Genomic DNA, 25,417 nt, shown 5'->3' on the forward strand with positions numbered 1-25,417 from the left:
AACAGTAATATTCTAGTAGTCAATAGCCAAAAAATGAAAACGTATGAATTTTTGAAAAAAAAATGGATAGTTTGGAGGAAGTTTAAATGAGCTAAAGAATAATGCATATAGACAATGAAACCAGAAAAACAATACAAAAGCAAACTGAGAAGTGTAACAAGGAAATAGAAAATCATAGGAAAAAAAACCTAAGCATGAAATTCTGGAACCAAAAAAAAAAAAAAAAAACATAATGACTATAAAAAATTCAATAGAAAGAATCTACAAGAAGATTTCTACTTCCCATGTAGATTAGATCCATGGGGACTCTTAGGGTCCTGACTGCTGTCTAGGTTCTCTGTGTGTGAGTATGAGTCTGTAGAAGCCAAAAAAGTAGGAAAAGGCCCACGAGAGAGGGAAAATCTTTTGGGATTTAAGGATCGTAAAACACAGATGATGTGAAAGTGAAATGGAGAATAATGGGAAAGAAAGGTTTAAGTGGGGATGGAGGCATGGAGATGGGGGAGAGGAGTAGGTGTGAGGAGGGTCAGTCATAATTAAGAATGTACAATAGAGCTATTAAAAAACCCTGGTATTTTATAAGTTAATAAAAAAAGTAATAAAAATGAATTTAACAGAAGTACTGTTTGTGGGTGTTCACTGCTCCCAGAAGCCATAGGTTATTAAGTAAAAGTTCCAGTGCCAGGGTTAGACCACTACCTTCATGAGTTGTTTGTCAAGGAGGTCCTTGAGGTCTTAATTGCTCTCTAAAACTGGATGAAGACACCACAGGATATGCTTATAAGACACGGAGAAATCAGGCCAGAAATGAGCGGGAAGCTTGGCCTCTGCCCAACGATGCTATGAAGACTACATGAGAGAGTGAAGCAAACATCAGCCTTCTGCAGCTGTGCAGCCTTCATACTACTTACTGCTTATGTGGAAGGCGGAACAGATCCGCTTTGCTAGAATGGCCTGAGAGTAACCACCTGTTTCTGATTCTTAAAAATACATTTGCTGAAACTGAAACCTGTGTATCCTTAGATTCAAACTGTAAAATTTTACCAAGAGTAATTGAGAATTACAATGGCCACATAACAAACGTTTTGATATGAACAAATTTATTTGAGAAATACCTTAGAACAAAAAGGAAACAAAATTCCAAAAATATAACGTGTTGGAAGTTTTAATTTTAATTGCTCTGAAGAAACATCTTAAATAAATTGTATTACTGGGTGTTATAGTCCAGATGTTTCCTGCAATATTCTTTTAGCCCTTACCAGCCCGTAATCAGGATCTGAAGGACTCCATCTTCCCAATGACTCTACTACCATGGATAACCTTTTGTTGTGAATTAAAGGGGGATAACTCTAAGACTGCGACTATATATTTATTGTTCCCCCTTTTTTGTTTGTATGGTATGTATATGGTGTACACCATGTGTGTGTAGTGGTGTTAGTCCACTCACACATGTGATGACATAAGAGGACCTTAAGTAATTTTCTCTACTGTTCCTTGCATCATTCTTTTAAGACAGGGTTTATCCACTGAACTAGAAGCTCCCTGTTTTGTCTAGGCTAGTTAGCCAGCTAGCACCTTGGATTCAGCTATCTGTGCCCCCAGAATTGAGGTCCATGGCCAGCTTTTTTATTTTTTAAGGTAGGTGCTGAGCTCTCAAATGCAGGTCCTTGTGCATATACAGCAAGTACTCTTATGCACTCATTCACTATCTCAAAGCTCTCTACTGCATTCATAGAGTTTCTGTATCACTGTTATAAAATATATAACAAAAGAAACTTGATGGGAAATACACCTTTAATTACAGCACTCCCAGGAGGCAGAGGCAGATGAATCTTTGTGAGTTTGAGGCCAGCCTGGTCTACGAAAGAAGTTCTAGGACAGTTAGGGATGTTAAAGAAAAACCCTGTCTTGAAAATCAAAATACAAAAGCAAAGAATGTGATCCTTTGTCTAAGGCAAAATCTACCCAGATAGCAAAAGTTATGGAGTACATTAGAGTTTATTAGAGTTTGTCAGTAAGATATGCCATTTAATTTAACTTAATACATGCCCTGGCATTATGCTTTTGGATTAGTTCATGATTTTGGAATGCTTTAGAAATAAGATTTTTGAATATACATAGGAATTATAGGCATGGCAACTATACTAAGAGAATTCTGGGAAGAGAAAAGGCAGAAAGTCAGTCACCAAGTCAGAGGAAGCAACATGAGAATGCCTTACTAAGAAAAGGTACCAAGCCATGTAACTAAACATAGACAACAATTATGGCTTAATTTAAGTTGAAAGATCTAGTTATGAATAAGCCAGAGTGGTGCAGGACAATTCTGTATTTTGTCAATTATGTTTTAAATAAACACTGATTGGCCAATAGCCAGGCAGGAAGTATAGGTGGGACAACCAGACAGGAAGTAGAGGCAGGGCAATGAGAACAGGAGTATTCTGGGAAGAAGGAAGCCCATTCCTCTGCAGTCTTGACCGGACACAGAAGAAGCAGGATGTGACCTGCCCCGCTAAAAAAGGTACTGAGTCATTTGGCTAACATGGATAAGAATAATAGGTTAATATAAGCTATAAGAGTTAATAAGAAGCCTGAGCTAATGGGCCAAGCAGTGTTTTAATGAATACAGTTCTGTGTGATTATTTCGGGGCTAAGCTAGCTGGATGGCCAGGTCAACAAAGCAGGCCCTCATGTTACAAATGGTGCCAACATGTGGACAACTGCATCCACATAAAGCCTGAGACAGCTTGGGAAAAATTCTAGATGCAAAATAACAGCATTACGCATGTTTCTTTGGTAGCAGCAATTTCTCAGGTCTGCTCTGCTTGCTAGAGGCAAGCATGCACTCTCATTTGGGAGAGGCTTCCTGACTCAGCTTTAGCTGCAAAACCTTGCAAAGGTGGAGTCATCTGGGAAGAGGGAACCTCAATTGAGAAAATGTCATCAGGGGATGGAAAGATGGCTCAGAGGTTAGGAGCATTTGACTGCTCTTCAAGAGGTCCTGAGTTCAATTCCCAGCAATAACATGGTGGCTCACAACCATCTATAATGGGATCTGGTGCCCTTTTCTGGCATGCAGGCATACATGCAGACAGAATACTGTATACATAATAAATAATTCTAAAAAACAAGGGAGAAAATGTCATCAGATTGGGCTGTAGAAAAGTCTACAGGAACATTTCCTTGATTAATGATTAATTAGGGGTACACAGAAGGATTAGTCACCCTCACTAAGGGAAACTCAGAGGTGTAACAAAAGAATCCTAACAAATGGTAGATGGCTTATGCACACACGGTAGATTGTTTATACATGGAAAAAATTGAAAAGAAATGGAGGCAGAAAACAATCCTATACAATAAAGGATCTTCTGGAGGCATTACCATCCCTGACTTCAAACTCTATTACAGACCTACAGTAATGAAAACAGTGTGGTACTGGCATAAAAACAGAGAAGTTGACAAATGGAATCGTATAGAAGACCCGGATTTTAACCCACAAACCTATGAACACCTGATTTTCGATAAAGGAGCTAAAAGTATACAATGGAAGAAAGAAAGCATCTTCAACAAATGGTGCTGGCACAACTGGATGTCAACCTGTAGAAGAATGAAAATAGACCCATATCTATCACCGTGCACAAAACTCAAGTCCAAATGGATTAAAGACCTCAATATCAGCCTGAACACACTGAAAATGATAGAAGAGAAAGTGGGAAATACCCTACAACAGATGGGCACAGGTGAACGCTTCCTATGTATAACCCCAGAAGCACAGACATTAAGGGCAACATTGAATAAATGGGACCTACTAAAACTGAGAAGCTTCTGTAAAGCAAAGGACACTGTCACTAAGACACAAAGGCAACCTACTGACTGGGAGAAGATCTTCACCAACCCCACAACAGACAAAGGTCTGATCTCCAAAATATATAGAGAACTCAAGAAACTAGACTTTAAAATGCTAATTAACCCAATTAAAAAATGGGGCACTGAACTGAACAGAGAATTCTCAACAGAAGAAGTTCAAATGGCCAAAAGACACTTAAGGTCATGCTCAACTTCCTTAGCAATCAGGGAAATGCAAATCAAAACAACTTTGAGATATCATCTTACACCTGTCAGAATGGCTAAAGTCAAAAACACCAATGATAGCCTTTGCTGGAGAGGCTGTGGAGGAAGGGGTACCCTCATCCATTGCTGGTGGGAATGCAATCTTGTGCAACCACTGTGGAAGTCAATGTTTCGGTTTCTCAGGAAATTTGGGATCAACCTACCCCTGGACCCAGCAATACCACTCTTGGGAATTTACCCAAGAGATGCTCTATCACATGTCAAAAGCATTTGTTCAACTATGTTCATAGCAGTATTATTTGTGATAGCCGGAACCTGGAAACAACCTAGATGCCCTTCAATGGAAGAATGGATGAAGAAAGTATGGAATATATACACACTAGAGTACTACGCTGCGGTAAAAAACAATGACTTCTCGAATTTTGCATGCAAATGGATGGAAATAGAAAACACTATCCTGAGTGAGGTATCCCAGACCCAAAAAGATGAACATGGGATGTACTCACTCATAATTGGTTTCTAGCCATAAATAGGGGTCACGAAGTCTACAATTGGCGAACCTAAAGAAGCTAAGTAAGAAGGTGAACACAAGGAAAAACATATAGTTATCCTCTTGGCTAAGGGAAGTAGACAAAATTGCCGGGGAGAAAAGTGGGATCTTGGGGGTGGGGTGGGACGGGGGTAAGGGGAGATGGGGAGAGAAAAGGGAGAAGGGAAGGAGGTGGGGCCTTGGGGAAACAGGAGGATCGGGATAAAGGAAGGTTGGATAGGGGAGCACGGAACCACAATTCTTAGTTAAGGGACCCACTTTAGGGTGAGCAGGAGAATTAACCCTAGAGGGGCTCCCAGGTGCCCAAGCTGAGGTCCCCAGTTAGCTCCTTGGGCAGCTGAGGATAGGGAACCTGAAATGACCCTATCCTGGCGCAATGCTGACGAATATCTTGCATATCATCCTAGAACTTTCATCTGGTGATGGATGGAGATAGAGACAGAGACCCACACTGGAGCAATGGACTGAGCTCCCAAGGTCCCAATGAGGAGCAGAAGGAGGGAGAACATGAGCAAAGAAGTCGGGACCACGAGGGGTGCACCCACCCACTGAGACAGTGGAGCTGATCTACTGGGAGCTCACCAAGGCCAGCTGGACTGTTACCAAAAAAAGCATGGGATAAAACTGGACTCTCTGAACATGACGAACAATGAGGGCTGATGAGACGCCAAGGACAATGGCACGCAGTTTTGATCCTACGCAATCTGCTGGCTTGGTGGGAGCCTAGCCAGTTTGGATGTTCACCTTCCTAGATATGTACGGAGGGGGGAGGACCTAGGACTTACCACAGGGCAGGGAACCCTGACTGCTCTTTGGACTGGAGAGGGAGGGGGAAAGGAGTGGGGGGAGGGGGAGAGGGGTGGGAGGAGGGGGAGAAGAGTGGGAGGAGGGGGAGAGGAGTGGGAGGAGGGGGAGGGAAATGGGAGGCTGGGAGGAGGTGGAAATTTGTTTTTTTTTCTTTATTCTTCTTTTATCAATAAAAAAAATAAAAAAAAATGGGGCACTGAACTGAACAGAGAATTCTCAACAGAAGAAGTTCAAATGGCCAAAAGACACTTAAGGTCATGCTCAACTTTCTTAGCAATCAGGGAAATGCAAATCAAAACAACTTTGAGATATCATCTTACACCTGTCAGAATGGCTAAAGTCAAAAACACCAAGGATAGCCTTTGCTGGAGAGGCTGTGGAGGAAGGGGTACCCTCAGCCATTGCTGGTGGGAATGCAATCTTGTGCAACCACTGTGGAAGTCAGTGTTTCGGTTTCTCAGGAAATTCGGGATCAACCTACCCCTGGACCCAGCAATACCACTCTATCCAAGAGATGCCCTATCATATGACAAAAGCATTTGTTCAACTATGTTCATAGCAGTATTATTTGTAATAGCCAGAACCTGGAAACAACCTAGATGCCCTTCAATGGAAGAATGGATGAAGAAAGTATGGAATATATACACACTAGAGTACTACGCTGCGGTAAAAAACAATGACTTCTCGAATTTTGCATGCAAATGGATGGAAATAGAAAACACTATCCTGAGTGAGGTATCCCAGACCCAAAAAGATGAACATGGGATGTACTCACTCATAATTGGTTTCTAGCCATAAATAAGGGTCACAGAGTCTAGAATAGGTGAATCTAAAGAAGCTAAGTAAGAAGGGGAACCCAAGGAAAAACATATAGTTATCCTCTTGGCTAAGGGAAGTAGACAAAATTGCCGGGGAGAAAATTGGGATCTTGGGGGTGGGGTGGGACGGGGGTAAGGGGAGATGGGGAGAGAAAAGTTAGAAGGGAAGGAGGTGGGGCCTTGGGGAAACAGGAAGATTGGGATAAAGGAAGGTTGGACAGGGAGCACGGAACCACAATTCTTAGTTAAGGGAGCCACTTTAGGGTTGGCAAGAGACCTGACCCTAGAGGGGCTCCCAGGTGCCCAGGGCGATGTCCCCAGTTAGCTCCTTGGGCAGCTGAGGATAGGGAACCTGAAATGACCCTAGCCTAGAGCAATACTGACGAATATCTTGCATATCATCATAGAACTTTCATCTGGTGATGGATGGAGATAGAGACAGAGACCCACACTGGAGCAATGGACTGAGCTCCCAAGGTCCCAGTGAGGAGCAGAAGGAGGGAGAACATGAGCAAAGAAGTCGGGACCACGAGGGGTGCACCCACCCACTGAGACAGTGGAGCTGATCTATTGGGAGCTCACCAAGGCCAGCTGGACTGTGACTGAAAAAGCATGGGATAAAACTGGACTCTCTGAACATGGCGAACAATGAGGGCTGATGAGACGCAAAGGACAATGGCACGGGGTTTTGATCCTACGTAATGTGCTGGCTTTGTGGGAGCCTAGCCAGTTTGGATGTTCACCTTCTTAGATATGGACGGAGGGGGGAGGACCTAGGACTTACCACAGGGCAGAAAACCCTGACTGTTCTTTGGACTGGAGAGGGAGGGGGAAAGGAGTGGGGGGAGGGGGAGAAGGGTGGGAGGAGAGGGAGAAGGGTGGGAGGAGGGGGAGGGAAATGGGAGGCTGGGAGGAGGTGGAAATTTGTTTTTTTTTCTCAATAAAAAAAAATAGAAATGGAGGCAGTATTTAGTATTGAGAGAATGAGTAACCATTAATAGCTTCTATATAATTGCCATATGGTACTACATGGTAAAAGAAAAGATTGGGAATATAAGAGCAGTCTATATAAGGAATAGGAATATTGTAGTTAAGTTCAGAGAAACAGGCCATCAAGATGGTTCAGTGGGTAAAGTACATGCAGCCAAGACTGAAGACCTGAGTTTGATTCTCGGGATTAACATGATGGAACAAGAGAAATGACTCCCAAGAGTTGTCTTCTGATCGCCACACCTATGGCATGACATTAATGTTCTCACACAGATAAGACACACAGACACACACATACACAGAAACACACCTCATCATAAAAAAAATTGAACCTAGAGAAAGAATAGAGTGCTGAACTTGGGTGAGGCCATGGGTATGAACACGAGTTATTGGCATGGAAATAAGATGAAAGAACACAAACTTAGAGAAATCACAAAATTATGAAGTTATGATATTGCTTGGGCTCCACATGGACCTGAAAAGTCACAAGGCCCATCTATATGACTATTTATCCAAATAAAATAATAAAGAATACTTGGGCAACCATGATGTCTATATAAACTCATTATAAGCCACTAGTACAGTAAGATGGTAACTGAAATGTAGTCTGTGATAGATAGAAGACAAAGTTCAAGGGAATTTGTCCTCAAAAAGTATTTTTTTTGTTTCTAATCACCATAATTACTCTCAGTGGCCTATAATTTCAGGACTACAAATTGGTGGAAACTATGCACTATAGATCATAAAGTACAAATTTAAAGTTCATTTGTCTATTTTGCTTAATTTTAGCGAACTATCATGTCTGACCCATAGGTTTTTCAAACTTAGGTCTTAGTGTGTATAAGATTTTATATCTCATTATAAAAGGCTCGCTCAGAGTCACTTATTTTGGAAAGTTGTGAAGATATGATTTCTACACATCTGCTCTAATTTAAATTTATTTTTATTTAAAATTTTTGTTTTTAATTTTTTAAAGTATTCTTTTCATTTAATTTATATATTTGTCTGCAGGAGGTGTTAGATCCCCTGGAACTAGAGTTACAGACAGTGTGAGCTGCCACATGTGTCCTGGGATTTAAACCTGTCCTTTAGAAGAACAGCCAGTGCTCTTCACTCTCCAGCCCCTTGTTTAAATTAATTAATTAATTTATTTTGCAGTGCTGGAGATTAAACTTGGGGCCTCATGAATAATAGTGAAGCATTCTACCACTGATCGTATCCAATCCAGCCCTGAACTTATTTTTTTTTTGTAGTATTCTCTAAACATCATGATCAAACAAATACTCAAGGGTTTTAAGCGAAGTTAACAGATTCATAACACAGAAATAGAAATATTCTAATAAGTAGAATACTCATATAAAATAAACATATACACACACTAACCTATTAGAAGTTCTCAAATATGCCCCACTTTTTTCAAATTCTATGTCCTAGGTTGATTTCTAACTCTCAATTCTTCTGCTTAAGTTTCTGTAGTGAATATTACTAGTAAACAGTTATGGCTTTGTGTATGTGTTGGGAACATATGTGTGTGGTGATGTGTACATATATGTGTGTGTGCAAAGGCCATTTGTAGACACTGGGTGTCCTGCTTTAATAGATTCTCCTTGAACCTGGAGCGTGCCTTCTCCCCATCATCGTTATCCTGGGTAGATACTTGAGCAAGCTCCAGAATCCTCTAGTCTCCATTCCTCACAGTGCTGGGAATAGCTGTGCATATGGCTATGACTTGCTTTTTCCCCCTCATCGAGCTGTCTCTCTAGCCCTCCAAGTATGCCTTGATTGCTAAATAACACTGACATTCTGCTACAGTATAAACTCCCATTAATGTGGGCATCTAGCAAACCTATTTAATTCTGCTCATTCTGTACATCTACTGAAAACCAATAGGAAAAAGATTGAATGATGTCATCAAATTTTTAAGAGACAGAAAAATAATAAAACAATTAACACTATGCAGCAATTTTCTCTGGAGGATCTCAAAGCTTTAATGGGAAAATTTTCAACAGGATTTCACTTTAAGAATACTAGTTTTTTTTTAAAGATACTAGTTTTTTTTAAAAAACCTATTCACAGTTTATTTTTATAAAACAAGGAAATGAATATACAAAGTTTAACATTGTAGTGCTCAAACCAAAAGAGAGCTTAAGGATTTTCTATTCTTGGACCAGGAACAATGTTCTGTAACATTTTGCCTGTGAAAGTAAAATCTTTTGGAAATCATATTGACAAAATTATTGTTTATTACCTACCCACACCAACCCACTTTTGAAACGTGGTATCATGATATAGCACAGGCTGGCCCAAAGCTTAGGATCTTCCTGCTTCATCCTTAAGTGCTGAAGGTACAATCATGTATGCCCAGCTTGCTTCTCCCTCTCTGGCGTTCATGAACTTACATTAGAGTTATTTTTATGTAGTCGGTCATTAAATCATTTGTGCAATGAGACTATTAAAGGGGAAGATTCTTCACCTTAAGGTCACAGAGGAGCTCACTTTCACCTTAAGTTAAAGGCATCAAATTCCATTCAGCTTGCAAAAATAATTAGATTTGGGGAGACATTTACTTATATTGATATTAAGAAAATTATCAGATGGTGGATTTTATAAAATTCATATTCTTGATATAAACTTTCATCATTGCTCATCTTCATTTTTTTCATCATTCTTTAGCTCTCTATTCTGTTGAGCCACAGTGTACATAGTTGGTAGCCTACCTGGAATGGTGACTACTTACTGGCTCTGAGAATGTTCTCCTTGCTGCTGCACCTGGACTGGACCTGCAGAAAGAGCACAGACTCAGTAATTTAGGGCTTATAATATGGACTGTAAGATAAGTATGCTTAATGGGCAAGCTCCTGAGGATTTGGAGAAAAGGTTTTATTTATCTTGGCTATCACAACATGTTAGTAAAAGTTTATTACATTTTTCAGATATATTTAATTCATTTTTACTTAAAAAAGAATGAGTTCCAGAAAAATATTTAAGGTACAATATTATAAATTGGACAAAGATAATACTCAAAGCAATTTATGTGTATTTGAGATCAGTCCAGGTGGCCCTCCATGTCTGTGGGTTTCATATCTGCAGATTCAACACACTGTGGATCAAAAGGAAAAGAAAAAAAGGAGGAGAGAAAACCAACACAAAACACCAGCACTACCAACTATATCTGTACTGCACATGTGATCTTTATTTCCTTGTCATTATTCCTCATGGAATACAATACAGCAATTATTTACATAGCATTCATATTGCATTAGGTTATAAAATAGTAATAAATAGAGATGAGGGTTGCAGATGTGGCTCAATGGTAGAGCACTTGCCTATTAAGCTAGAAACAATATAGAGTAGAGTATATGGTTGGATGTACTTAGGCTGTATGTAAATAGTATATGCCATTTTATTACATGAGAATTGAATATCTTTTGGATTTGGATGTATGGAGGTCTTGATAAGAACTTATTACAGTTATTGAAGGATGACTATATATGAAAGAAATTCAATACTGTATATTCAGTTTTGAATATTAATCCTTAATCTAAAATATTTTGTATGTCTGTACTTTAATAATAACAAAATCAAAGTGAAATTAAAATTGAATATTCTATTGTAATGATTTTTATTATATATGTGCTAACAAGGAGAAAATAAAAATTCTTATCTGTAATATTTACCTTTGATGGTAATAACTTTTGTAATACTGATTATAATAACTTCTTATAATACTGGCTATGAAAGATTTTTCTAGTGGAAATGAGTTAAATTCAACTCCTTTATTAGCCAGTTTAAGTGTGCATATAATTTGTCAATTAGGGGTTCTTTATGCTTTCATTGAAAAATGAAGGTTAAAGTAGCATATTTCTTTTGAAATTTGCCAAATGGCTGTATTCAATGGCCATGCTAAATGGTACTGCTATTAATTTTAGATATAACTTTATTCAAGGCCCACACCTCTTCCTCCCACTCCACAGCAGCTTGCCCCAGATGGATATATACACAACAAAGAACTTTCTATAGCTTAACACAGTCTAAAGATATATGAAACAGTTTATGAAAGGAATGTTGTAACTTAGGGTAGGTTATGGCTGTCCTTCCCTGAAAAAAGCAAATTGTTAATGTTTAAAGAAATAATAATAAAAATGAGCAGACAAAGGCAAACAATCAGCAAAAACCAAAGCAAATAATGTAAAGACACACACACACACACACACACACACACACACACACACACACACACGGGCACCATGCACACGCGCATACACACAGCAAAATGAACAAACAATTAAAAAAAAATGTTAGTTCTTTTCTTTTGGCCCAGACTGCTTAAGTATTTTTTGGTATAGTACAATGACACTAATCCAGAAAAAGAAATTTATAAATTCTTTTATTTACAAGTCTTATCGAAGAACAATTCTGGACCAAATGAGAAAGGAATTAGTGACTTAAATAAAATAAGACATGGAAGAAAATATGAGAACAAAGAAAAGAAAAAGCAGAAAGGGAGACTGAGGAATTAAATGTGGAAGATAAAAATAATAAAGCATAGGCTTACATAAGGGGGACAGTGTATAAATGGAGAATGCTCTACTATTTCTTATTGAAAAATTCATATCCAAGAAGATAAGTGTAAATAATGAACTTTATGCAAAATAAATAAGCAATTTGCATACCATGGAATGAAAACAAGTGTAATTCTACTACTACAGTCTAACATAGAAAAGAAACACACACCAACAGACAAATTAATAGACAAGCTTAATAAAGAGAGATACTACATTTGAAAAAGTGACTCAACACAAGAGAACGCTAAAAGCATGGAAAGAAAATCTGGGAGAAAGAAGGAAAAGAAAGAGGAAATGTTGAAAGACAAAACAGCTCAAAGAAGTCAAATGGAAGTCAAGAAAGTCTTCAACAGGATGTGAAACAAGACGTGAAGGAGCCAAACCCATCGCGCAAAGCAATGTTTGCGAGTGGAAAGTAGCTCCTTTGGTCAGTAATAGTTACTCTTAAGTCGTAGCCTCTATTCCTCCAGAGTTCATCTTTAAGCCCTTCCAATCTAGAGTGGAGCTAGTGTATGGATAGAAACAAGAAATTTACAATGAACAGTGCAGTTCAGATGAGTAGTTCAAATTGTCTCATAAAATGTTCCAACAAATTTACACAAAGTCTATTATATACATCTGATAATGTATATAATGGGAATGGTAGTAAAGAACTCCCTGGTATTTTCTAACCAAACCAAAGCAAACAAAAACATCCTACATCTTTCCTGCTTTTCTAAATGGCTTAAAAATTAACAAAACCCCACAACTGTTTATAATACGTATAAAGAAACCCATATTGCCTTTTTATACCTTCGTTTGGAACCACAAATTTCAAACAGCTCTAGAGGAGACATTTGGAGAACGAAACCAATTCAGTTCTCTGAAATAGAACCCTTTATCAAGGCTTGCAAATTGCCAAAAGTAGTGAAATTTTTTCCCATTTATGTTACATTGGCTGTTGAACCAGATTAAATTGGGGATTATAAGATTTTATTTAGTGATTTTGAAAGTATTTATCTAAAAAAAAACCTCAAAGAAAGTAATTTTAAAAAAATTTACTGTTAATGTATGTATGGAATGACTAAGCTATATAATGTCATATTTATAGTATTTATTTTTTAATAAAATCTTAATAATAAGGTTTTTATATAACATAATATAATAAAATTTAATTTTAAAGGAGTATCAAGTTGAGTATCAAGCTTTATTTCATTTTATTTTGTTACTAGTTTAAAAAGCAGGGAAAAAGGCAAATGCGAAAATTAATTACTCTGAGATTATGGGATTACATTCTAAGGGAAGAAAATGAATGGTTAAATGGAAGGTATAATATTATAATACCTATAATTTTATTATTAAAATATTTTATTTTATTGCAATTAACTATGTTATTTTGTTGCAATTAACAGCTGGCTGGTTTTATAGCATAGATGAATGATTCTCCCTTCCACGGGAATTAAGACTAGAACAATGTAAGAACAGTGTATTTATTAAAGTAAATGGAGGAAAAGAAAATAAAGGAGACTTACTGAAGACACAGGTATCCACTAACTCATCAAGATACAAGACATCAAATAATATATTTAGACATGTGTTTACATGTGAAATAGAATTTTTGCTTAAGATCACATTGCTTATTAATAAATCTTAAGATATGAAACAGAAAGAAAAGAAGGACAACACACAATAAATGGTAAGGAGCAAAAGCAAAATGCCTTTTTAAAAAGCTGAGAAAAATTTTAACAAGCAGCCACAATCTCTAGAGACAGATAAATTACTTACCTTACACTTAGGTCATTATAAGAATAGCACAGGGTTTAAAGTCAGCTCTTCATTATAGGAGGTACAATTGAAAGCCATAGGTTATAATAACATGAAATGCTACACAGAAATGAAGACTTTTCCAGTCCAACATGGAAAGCTAACTCTTTCGGGAGAAAATTTTAGCTTACATTTAATGTAACATGAACAACTGAAGGTGTAAATGTCAAAACATATCAATAACATACAAATCTCACACCAAAAAGGGAGAAACAGAAACAGCTCAATCACTCAGGACACAGAAGTTAAATATGAATATAATTTGTGATACATTAAGGGAAGGCACATCACTCTAATGGTGAAAGATGCATGCATAATGTATAACCATTCATTTATGTCCCCAGCTCCCAGCTCATTCATACATACAAAAAAGGTCCACTAACAATACAAGGAAAGAATGTAGTGCCAAGCTGTTATGAAGAAAGCAGGACACACGAAAGCACAGCAGTGGTCATGTGATTTGAGAGGTGTTCTTCCCTTAAACCATCCCATCACCATGCTCATTTTAAAGAAGCCAGGAAAAGATTCCCTTTCAATGCTGCGTAGCTACGAGCCCCCAGCTTGAAGCTAGAGTGTGGAATTTTGATCACCGTTCCCTGCGATGTCAGGGGCTCTCCAATGGAAGCCAGATGTGTACAGCTAGTTAGTGGGAGTATAAGGAAGTGCAAACAACAAAGATCTCTTTCCTTCTACACTTCACAGACAGGGGCAGAGGGACTACAAGAAACTAAATCAAAACCATTCCAAGGATAGGTGCATAACAATCTTAGGATGAAAATATTAAAATAAGGATCATAATTGATTGTATATAAATATTAATCCAACCTCACAAAACTAATTCCGTTGCTTCTCACCAGGCTCATTGATATTCTTTCATTAGAAATGCTACAAACATGGCTCCCATGAAAAAAATTCTGAGCAGTTGTTCAAATGGGGTCAAAAGCAAAAAGAAAATAATCATTTTCTTTGATGAATATAAAGAAAATCATTTTAAATTTTTGCATGACTAATAACTGGACAGTAATCACACTTTAAATTCAAAATTAAAATTCTGCATATTTTCTTAACTATATAATCCAAGAATTTATCTTGTTTGGAAAGATACAATTTAATTTTTTTTATATTGCTTAAAAACAAAAATGTTTATCCATGTAGAAACTAAATTTTATATGGACTTTGCTGTCATCAAATATTACTTAAAATATGGGCTGTTCTTGTCAGTAGTAGGGTTACAACAACTTATCAGAAAAAAAAGACAAAACCCCTTTGTTTCTGTTATGAATGGCATTACTTAGCTCCATCTGGTTTGTTCTTTTTTTGTGACATGAATTTTTAATTCATGGATGATATCCCAATTTAGTGAGCAGATCTGTGACTGTGATCAGGTAATATACTTTTTCATTTTATTCTTAACAGGACAGAATAGTTTGACTTTTCCTGTAGTGTGGCTTTAGCATTTTAGGTGGCAGGTTCTCCTATAATCTTAGTTTTCCTATGGGAAATATGAAGATTTTTGTGGGGCTCAAAGGAATGAAATGTATTACAAATTTGAAGCTATAAAGAGAGAAGCGACTACCAATAGTTGCTAAGGTAGCAGATTCACTGACAGCTGGAACATACTCTGGGACTATCCGCCCTCTGTCATTACACTTTCCTCACTAGCTCCGAGGAATTTAAAGGAAGAAAATATTATTTGTGATTAAAGAATTTGGGAAATATTTTTCATAGTTGATATAATCTAAGATGAATCTTAAAGGATGAAGAGCATTTAGATCAGAAGCTTGTCTGATGTCTAAATGTAGGGTTAAGACAGCCCCTTTAGGGGGCGGGGTTTGCCTCGGGCGAATGCCTGCCAATAAATGGGCAAGCAGGGAGGCAGCTCGGCCCTTTTTTCCTTCCTACCTCCTGTACTATGCTGGAACTTCGGTTCTGTAAGTTTTTCATTAAAGTGGTAAATATTCTTTAATATCTGCATTGCATTTATTTTACGCCGATACATCTAAAAGACCAAAACACAAGGAAAGCATTTCTTCGAACTAATTTAGACTATTTCAGGGCTGATTATATGGCCTCATTTTTACATGTGACCATATGGCTATGACACTTTGGAAAGTTCTGGCCAATCCTTACTGAAAATCTTAAAATAGTACCTGTTCATTAAAGATTTTATTTGTATGGTTCCCCTCTCTCCTTTGTAATTATTTGTATTTAATTAGATTTGTGGAAGTATAACATATTCAACTGAAGAACACAAAGATTTTCGGTTTCTTTAAGACATGAGAGGCAGTAGAATAAAGAGAAACATTAATTGAAGTTTAATGGTTTCCTTTTCCTAGTTCTTTGATGTTGGACATTTATCATTTGGAGCTTTTGATTTCCTTACACACAAAATAAACAAAAAGTAATTAGAATAATGTATGTTAGTTAACATGAAAATCTGTTAGTGCTCTGATACAGATTTTCAGTTTATAGGTTGTATGTTGGTACTCTGAAGCACACGAGAATTAAAATTTCCAACAGCTCATGCCATCACCCAAATGACAAGAGATTGTAAGTTTTTTTTTTAAATTAAAGCTTCATAAAAATGTTGAAGGAAAGCCTGAAATTAGTTGTGTAAGGATTAATCCAGTTCTTTGTTGGATGTCTTTAGCCAATTTATCTTCTCTCTATGGGTCATAATTTCTGTACCTATAAAATTAAGATGCTTCTGGAGATTTAAGTGAAGTCAATGTGATTTTTAAGAACTCTAAAACATTTTGAAAAGTCAGGGGTCCATTCTCTTGGATAAAGAAATAAAATTATAAATCTTTCTATTTAGTAACCTGTATCTGTCTCCTTTCATTATGAGTTGACAGTATGTGGTATGACAAGAAACCACAAAGTAAGAATCTCTTTCTTCATGGTGTGGCATCTTAAAATATCACTGATGTTCAACATACTTTCAAGTTATGACAGTTACTAAACTTAGTCCAAAAATTTAATATTTAATGAATTTAAAGAGGCATTATTATATCATAGTAATTTAAAAAATATTTTAAGATTTCCATTTGCTCTTCTTTGCTACTTTAAATACACTTTTTTTTTTCCTGCAAGGAAATCTGTATGCTTTGACAGATTCCCAAGGGAAATGGTGGCAGAAGAAAGGCAAAAAAGATCACTAGAATAGATCAGCCTTTTTTTACGTGTAGAATCTGGTGATTCTAAGAAAAATTTCTACTATCATTATCATTAAAGATCTAAAAAACTTGTTTATGTCTATATGTGTGTTTTTGGTGTGTACAGTCAATGTGTCTTGTGCCTACAAATGCTTGAAGAGGTGTTGGATGCCCTACTGTATACTTATAGTTGGCTGTAAGCCAATGGATATTGATGTTGCAAACCAAACTCAGGTACTCTGGAAGAGCACCAAGTGCTCTTAGCTTCTGAGTCAACTTTCCAGTCCCCATTCTTTGCTCCTTATCAGATACTATATAAAAGGAGTACTTTAAAAAATGTACACACACATTGGCATGCACACATACACGGATACACACACACACACACACACACACACACACACACACACACACTTGTGTACATACACAATTGGCCATTGAATTAACCAACTGCCCATTTAACATTCCTAACGAGAAACACAAAATAAAATGGTTGGTCTAAGAATATATATATATATATGTATATATATATATATATCTCCCTCAAAATTAAAAATTTCTCCCTCACATTTTTTTACTTCTTGTTTAAATGGTGAATTAAATGGTATACTCACTTAACAGTCATCACACTTAAAATTATATAATCACAGGCAAACTCTTTCTCTCTCTCACACACAAATGCAAACATGTGTGTGCACATGCACGAACTCACATGCATCCATAACTAAATCCCTGAAGTCTAAGTCATTTGCTGATTAAATATGTAAAGCGAGAATACTATCTATCAGCTATATATAAATTTCTATAGGCACAGAGTAATTTTTATATGTAAAAATGTTTATAAATTGTTTTCAGGGGACAATCTGTAAATTTCTCAATGTAATAACAATTTTTTAAAAGATTTATTATTTATTTATTATGTATACAACATTCTGCCTCCTTGTATGCCCGCACCCCAGAAGAGGGCGCCAGATCTCATTACAGATGGTTGTGAGCCACCATGTGGTTGCTGGGAATTAAACTCAGGACCTCTGGAAGAGTAGGCAGTGCTCTTAACCACTGAGCTATCTCTCCAGCCCCTGTAATAACAATTTTATCATCTTAAATTTCACTGAACTTGCTTACATCCAACGTTTCAATCAAGAGTTGTTTTTTTTTCCCCCCAGGATTGACTTCTGAATGAATTTGGACATGTTGCAGGCTCCATAGATGGTAAAGTGAATAGTGATCACTACAGAAAGCCAAAGCTGATTGATATTTGCTTATAAATAATCTGATGAGTTTTTCTGTTATTAAAAAGAACACATTAGTATTATAGCACATATAGAACATCATTATGAATAAAAACCAAATAAGAAAATGTACATGACTTAAGGAAATATGTATTTTATTAATGAGGAATATTTTTAAGTTGTTCCTAGATAGTTTAATTCTAAACTCAAGAAATTCTCAATGACTTATAGTAACTGCAAATCTCAGACTGGTCTCCCCTTGCTATCAACATTTCTGATTTGTTGTTCTGAGCAATTTATTTCATTTTAATATTGATGCATATATTCACATATGTATCATAGTGTGCTCATGGAGATCAGAGGAAACCCAAGGTATTGGTTTCTGTCTTGTCTTGGTTGAGACAGGGTCTCTTGTTGTTTGCTGCTATATATGCCAGGCTAGCTGGCCTGCAAGCATCTGGAGATTTTCCTATCTCTCTGTTCCATCTTGCTGTAGGAGTTTTGGAATTAGAGACTTGTGTCTGGCTTTACACAGGCACTGGGGATCTGTTTTCAGATCCTTAGAGCTACCCCACAAGTATTTATTCACTGATTTATCTCCCAAGCTTTATTCTTAGAATTTTAATGTTGATCATAGCATAAAAATACTAATTATATTATATATTATGGCACCAATGAAAAATTTGATGAGTAAGGATTTCTGAGTATTTATGACATTGTATCTCAATATTCAGGTTAATAATTATTTTGTAAGGTAACTTGTCTTTATTTTAGTGGCTTTAGCTTTTACTCATACAGACAAAAAAGGTTTGTGGGCAGCATGCTACAAGCTGCTTAGTGGAGGTATGGAGGTGCTAGGAAATTGAGCATGGCTCCTAGAGTTGATGGTGAACATATCTCTGCCATGTTAGAAAGTCAAAAATAATAGTATATGTGGGGTGAAGCCTGAGAGCCACAGCTGCTGCATTGGACCTAGCCATGCTCGCTTAGCATTTTAAAAACTCTCCCAGTCAGAAAAGGATAACAGATATGCAATAAAGTCACATCCAGATAAAAAGAAAAAGAAATAATTCAGACAAAAGACTCTAATTGGGTCACAGAATGTTTAAAAAATATATGTAGGCTTAAGAAAGAAGGAAATGGGTACAGGCAGTTATAGAAAGAAATAGTTTAAAAAATAAAACCGAATCTTTATAAAGAGACAGTAAAAGTAATATAAAAAGGCACTAAAAGATAGAAAATACAGACCGCCTGAATTATGTATACTATTGTGTTTTCTTTGAATTTTTAACTGTTAATAAGATAACTGCAGAAAGACATTTCATTGTGGGATTGCTAAACTAAACCAACATAAAGGTATCTTCAAAATTTGTGTCTAAGGATATGTTGTTTGAGAAAAGAGGTTCTGCTTTTGTTTCCACAGAAGATGAGATTCTGTGGATTCCTTCCAGGCTAACATGGTTTGATCAAATAAGATCCCGAGAGTTCATCAATGGGAGCAACATCCAAAACAGCTTCAACACAACTGGCAGAGGCTATGCAGCCTCAAAGACCACTACAGCCAAGATTTAACCAAAATTCTATTTTCTCAGGATCCCCATAGGATTACCATGGTCCTCAATCAGCAAAAAGTAGTATAGAAAACTATGCCCAAATTCCTAAAATAGTGTTTACAAATGTTTGTTTTCATTTAAAGGTGGTTGGCTATAAATGATTAATGGTCATAGTCAATCTCTTTCTTAAGAAAAAAGGGGGATATAATATAGAAATGCTAAAGGTAGATTATTAAATCTATAATCCCAAACACAGCTGTCAATCTCAAAATAGTTTGCATTGATATGGATTTTGGTTTATTGATACAAATTTAAGGTCAATTTTGTTTTACTATATGTATATGTTTACTCTTGTTTAAGTTATATTTATGCAGATATTTAAAAATGCAATGTATATTTAAAATACAAATTAATAGTCATCTATATTAGTCAAGCTTATAGTTACATTAGTTAGGTTTTCTAGATATGACAGATATATTTTAGCTGAATAGGTAATCTTTAAACACTTCAAAGACCTACGGAGTATGGCATTTAAAATGTTTTAAGGACTTTTCTTGACAGTGAACCAATTATTTCAAGATGATAGACATTGAAGAAGCTCCTCATGGGGTTTGCTCTCAATATGGCAAGGCTAGCCATTTGGGCAAGAAACTGCTCTTGCGTGGACTGATCGTATACTATAAAAACTGAACATGCAGGACTACACAGGAGAATGACCACTAAACTTTGTAAAAACAAGGCGAAATGGTTCTTCGGGGTTCCTGCTTCACAGAAAAAACTTTCAGACATTCTGCAGGACACAGAGCAAAGTGACTGACAAACTGCCAATATAGGTGGACAGTCTTTCAAATTTCCTGCTTCACTGAAAAGTCTGCCAGATACTATCGGCCTATAGGCTGAAGATTTGGAGAACATTGGTGAGCTCTTCCCGCCAAAGAAACAGAAAGGCTATTTCTCCCACCCTCATCACACCTTATGTAGTTTTCTTTTTTATTCAAGTTCTTTGAAAATTCACTTTGAATAATTAACTGTAGCTTAATAAGATACAGTCAAGGGAAAGTCAGAATGAAAATGAATATAGCATTTCCTATGGGAAAAACAAATGTTTGGCATAGTCCTGACAATACACTTTTGGGTAAAGCTTCATTATACACGCCTTATGTTAGAAAAAGAAAATCTGGTTAAGTAAGAAAATGGACATTCCTTTTTCTGCAGTATTGTTAAATATAGGTTTGTGTGTAGTTTGAGCTGTTTTATCACACTTCCATTCATTATCTAGCAAAATTAGAGTTTACTTCATCTACTGCTGGTTCTCTTCTCATGCTTGTGAGGGTTCACGTTTATAACTCAGTCTCAGGATGAGCAAGATTGGATTATTTTAGATGTGAGTGAATTTCATCTTAGTGTATTCTGTAGGTCCAAGGAAAGATGCTTTTCTGATCAGCCATAGCTCTAAGATAGAATGCTAAAGCACTAATTCACATGGATAATATAGTATTCACTTATTGAACAACAGTTTTTGGCAGGGAGTAAAACAAGACTAAGACCTAAAAAGACCTTGCTATGCTGGAACTTATAAGGGCAGAGAATAAGAGCACTTTAGAAATGTAGGCTCATATATTTGAATGCTTAGTCACATGGGAGTGGCATTATTAGGTTGTAGGCTTGTTGGAGCAGATGTGGCTTTCTTGGAGGAAGTGTGCCACTGGGGGTGGGTTTTAGGGTTCAGAAGCCCAAGCCAGGCCCCGAGTCTCTCTCTCCCTAGCTACCTGCCAGTGTGGACACAGAACTCTAAGCTACCTCTCTAGCACCATGTCTTTGTGCATGCAACCATGCTTTTCCCCATGATAATGAACTAAACATCTGAAACTGTAAGTCAGCTCCAATTAAATGTTTTCATTTATAAGAGTTGCCATGGTTATGGCATCTCTTTTCATCAATAGAACACTGAGTAAGACAGTGGACAAAGATGCCTTCTGAGTCAACATCACTTTAGAGATGAGGCAGACAGATGACTATCTAGGGGAAGAACTAACAAGGCAGAGGGAACTCCAAGTGTCATGTAAGGATCAAGGAGTGTCTTGAGTTACCATCTCATGAGTTTATTTTGAGAGTTAAACAAACTGAAGCACAACATTTGGCGCTATCCCTGAAATTTAGTAAAGGATAAATATGTATTGCTTTAATGATAATAACTAGGATAATGATGATGATAGCTATGCTATAGTATGCCAACTACCAAAGTTGAGGCAACAGAACTATACTTCTCAATTCATTCTGCCTAGGACTGTTTACAAATAAGACTTGTAATTGGTCAGATGGCCAAAGATTGGAGACAGAAAGGCACAGGTGTTAAGACTTCAAAGTTCCAGCAATATGAGATTAAACATGTCTTTTGGGAAATATTTGGTATTTCAGAAAGATAAAAGAAGAAATTTCTGATAAAAAGGATATAAGGGCAGATGTCAATCTCAGTTGTAGAGCCAAGCATGCAAAAGGTTATGAGGTCTACGCCAGTATTGAAGAAGTCTAAATGAGTAGCACATGTCTTTTTGTCATGTTTTATTTATTTTACCAATTAAGACATGTTCTCAGTTTAATTGTTATTATACAGGAGAAATATAATTTTGAACTATATTCACAATAATTTGCTTATTATAAATTACAACCTTGACTTTTCCACTCAGCTGTTAACATAGTTTGGTTAGAGTTTAATTGTTAGTTAAGTTTATCTAATTATTACTTTCTGTTTCAAATACCTGTACTTCCTTAACGTGAATTTTACTTAAACACACTTCAGAATTTTCTGTCAATCTTACTGACATTTATAATAAAATTGAGCCCAAAGTACCTAATTTTAAAAGATATTTAAATTGTTACAGAAATTTATTCAAGCATTAAACAGCATAACAAACTTAACATTAATAAGTGTGAGATATAAGAATATCCATAGCTAATATTTTTAAAGTAAATAAAGTGACTAAAAAAATTACATATGTAAATTTCAAACACAGTATAAAAAAGCATCTCTGTTAATATTATATACCAAAATACTTAGATCTTATAAGTATACATACTCTGCTTAAAAGTAGCCATGAAAATAATTTTTGACAAATATAAATTACAATGTCAGGTTCACATATTTAAAAATTTAGAGTAATATAAGCCTAGTTTGTACAATAATATGTAGTTTCTGACTTCTTTGTCTTCCCTTTGACTCATTTGAACACTCATACTACAATCAAATGCTATTATTATGAATAAATTCATGCTTAAATGGATTAACATTGATAGCTCATAAAATAATTCTCTTTCTTTATAATAATTTATATCTAATTTCCTCAAACATTTTTATTACTGATACCACAATACTAAATTTAATTGTTCTTTTTAAATTCAGCATTTTTATTTATATATTTTTTTATTTAAAAATTTCTGCCTCCTCCCCACCTCCCTTTCCCCTCCCCCTTCCCCCACTCCCCATATCCCTCTCCCCTCCCCCTCCCACTCCAGTCCAAAGAGCAGTCAGGGTTCCCTGCCCTGTGGGCAGTCTGGGAAATCAGAAAAGCATCCCTTTCACGATAGCCACAAATAGCATAAATATCTTGGGGTAACTCTGACCAAGGAAGTGAAAGATCTATTTGACAAGAACTTTAAGTCTTTGAAGAAAGATATTGAAGAGGACACCAGAAAATGAAAGGATCTCCCTTGCTCTTGAATTGGGAGGATCAACATAGTAAAAATGGCAATTCTCCCAAAAGCAATCTATAGATTCAATGCAATCCCCATCAAAATCCCATCAAAATTCTTCACAGACCTTGAGAGGACAATAATCAACTTTATATGGAAAAACCAAAAACCCAGGATAGCCAAAACAATCTTATACAATAAAAGAACTTCTGGAGGCATTACCATCCCTGACTTCAAACTCTATTACAGAGCTACAGTATTGAAAACAGCTTGGTATTGGCATAAAAACAGAGAAGTTGACCAATGGAATCGAATAGAAGACCCGGGTTTTAACCCACAAACCTATGAACACCTGATTTTCGATAAAGGAGCTAAAAGTATACAATGGAAGAAAGAAAGCATCTTCAACAAATGGTGCTGGCACAACTGGATGTCAACCTGTAGAAGAATGAAAATAGACCCATATCTATCACCATGCACAAAACTCAAGTCCAAATGGATTAAAGACCTCAATATCAGTCTGAACAAACTGAACCTGATAAAAAAGAAAGTCGGATATACTCTACAACATATGGGCACAGGAGACCACTTCCTATGTATAACCCCAGCAGCACAGACATTAAGGGCAACATTGAATAAATGGGACCTACTAAAACTGAGAAGCTTCTGTAAAGCAAAGGACACTGTCACTAAGACAAAAAGGCAACCCACTGACTGGGAGAAGATCTTCACCAACCCGGCAACAGACAAAGGTCTGATCTCCAAAATATATAAAGAACTCAAGAAACTAGACTTTAAAATGCTAATTAACTCAATTAAAAAATGGGGCACTGAACTGAACAGAGAATTCTCAACAGAAGAAGTTCAAATGGCCAAAAGACACTTAAGGTCATGCTCAACCTCCTTAGCGATAAGGGAAATGTAAATCAAAACAACTTTGAGATATCATCTTACACCTGTCAGAATGGCTAAAATCAAAAACACCAATGATAGCCTTTGCTGGAGAGGCTGTGGAGGAAGGGGTACCCTCATCCATTGCTGGTGGGAATGCAAATTTGTCATGTGTTATATCATGTATTTGAAACATTTAATTAAAAATGGGAACAGAAGAGGGAAGTGGCCAATGAAAGAACATTTAAATAGACTGCCACTTTCAATAAACCTTTCAGCTTATGTTTTTCCTAACAGAATTTGATATCATCTAAATACCTTTATATACTCTTTATTCTAAAAAGAAACACAATGCCAATGCATTTAGCTTATAGCTATAAAGACTCCTGTCCAACGGTATCAATAACTGAGTAAATAATCTCAGATTATTTTAGTTTGTCTATGTATCTTGAACTTTTAAAACATCGATTTAAACTGATAATTTGGCGAGGTTTTGGAAAAGAAAATAATCAAGGATATAGAAATGACTGTAACCTTCTACTCATTAAAAGTTTTGTTTGCTTCATCAAAGATTCTTAAAGTTATATGGTTCAATTACTATACTTGATTTTCTTTACAGCATTTTTTTTCTTTTGGTAAAATTAAGAAAAGCTTAGTAACTCACAGTCTAGAAAATGATTCAGGAATATAAAAATTAGTTCTCCAATTACATCCTTGATTCCCATGTTCTAAAAAATAAAATTAATGAGAAAGGGCAAATAAAAGGAAAGATTTTTTTCTCTCTACCTGGAAAAAAAGAAATTTGGCTTATTTTCTAGTAAAAATGTATATATGAATTAAGATGAATGCTCAATAGAGCTCTAAAGGATGTTAATCACTTGACCATAAAACAATACTCCTAATAAATGTTTACAGTATTGAGGGCAATTATGAGGTTTATTGACTACTTTGAAACTGTCATGGGTACAGAGTTATATGGCCGATGTATTTCAATTTGGATGATATTACTGTGAAATATTATCCAAATGCTACTAAAATAAGCCTTATTTTGATTCAAATGACTTCAACCAAATATGTACTTCAGTATATAAACAATAACTTATCCAACATTTCCTTAAATAATTACTTCCAGGTCTCACTAGCATTTCCTTTTGTCTTTCCCACTCTTTAGCAAAAATACATGATTTGGGGAATGACTATTCTCACAAAGCAGTAGTACCAGGGACAAACTTGGTAGCATCTAACTTTAGATTATTTGTACTGCTTTTATTTGAAAATTTCCTTTTTTGTCAAGC

The 25,417-nt window shown here is 36.2% G+C and overlaps 1 protein-coding gene across 18 annotated transcripts in view; it reads right to left on the reverse strand.

Annotated features, from left to right (window-relative positions):
• Gphn (gephyrin) overlaps positions 1 to 25,417 on the reverse strand; it is a 342,975-nt gene that overhangs the window by 94,328 nt on the left and 223,230 nt on the right. For 11 of the 18 annotated variants that reach the window (XM_075948523.1, XM_075948515.1, XM_075948521.1 and 8 more), the window contains one exon: positions 9,971 to 10,013. In XM_075948523.1, the coding sequence (XP_075804638.1) occupies positions 9,971 to 10,013 (43 nt within the window). Of the gene's footprint in view, positions 1 to 9,970; positions 10,014 to 12,240; positions 12,304 to 25,417 lie in introns of all 18 variants that reach the window. The other 7 variants (XM_075948519.1, XM_075948516.1, XM_075948514.1 and 4 more) reach the window with 1 other exon arrangement.

Source organism: Microtus pennsylvanicus, chromosome 14, assembly GCF_037038515.1.
Source record: "Microtus pennsylvanicus isolate mMicPen1 chromosome 14, mMicPen1.hap1, whole genome shotgun sequence".
NCBI lineage: Eukaryota > Metazoa > Chordata > Mammalia > Rodentia > Cricetidae > Microtus > Microtus pennsylvanicus.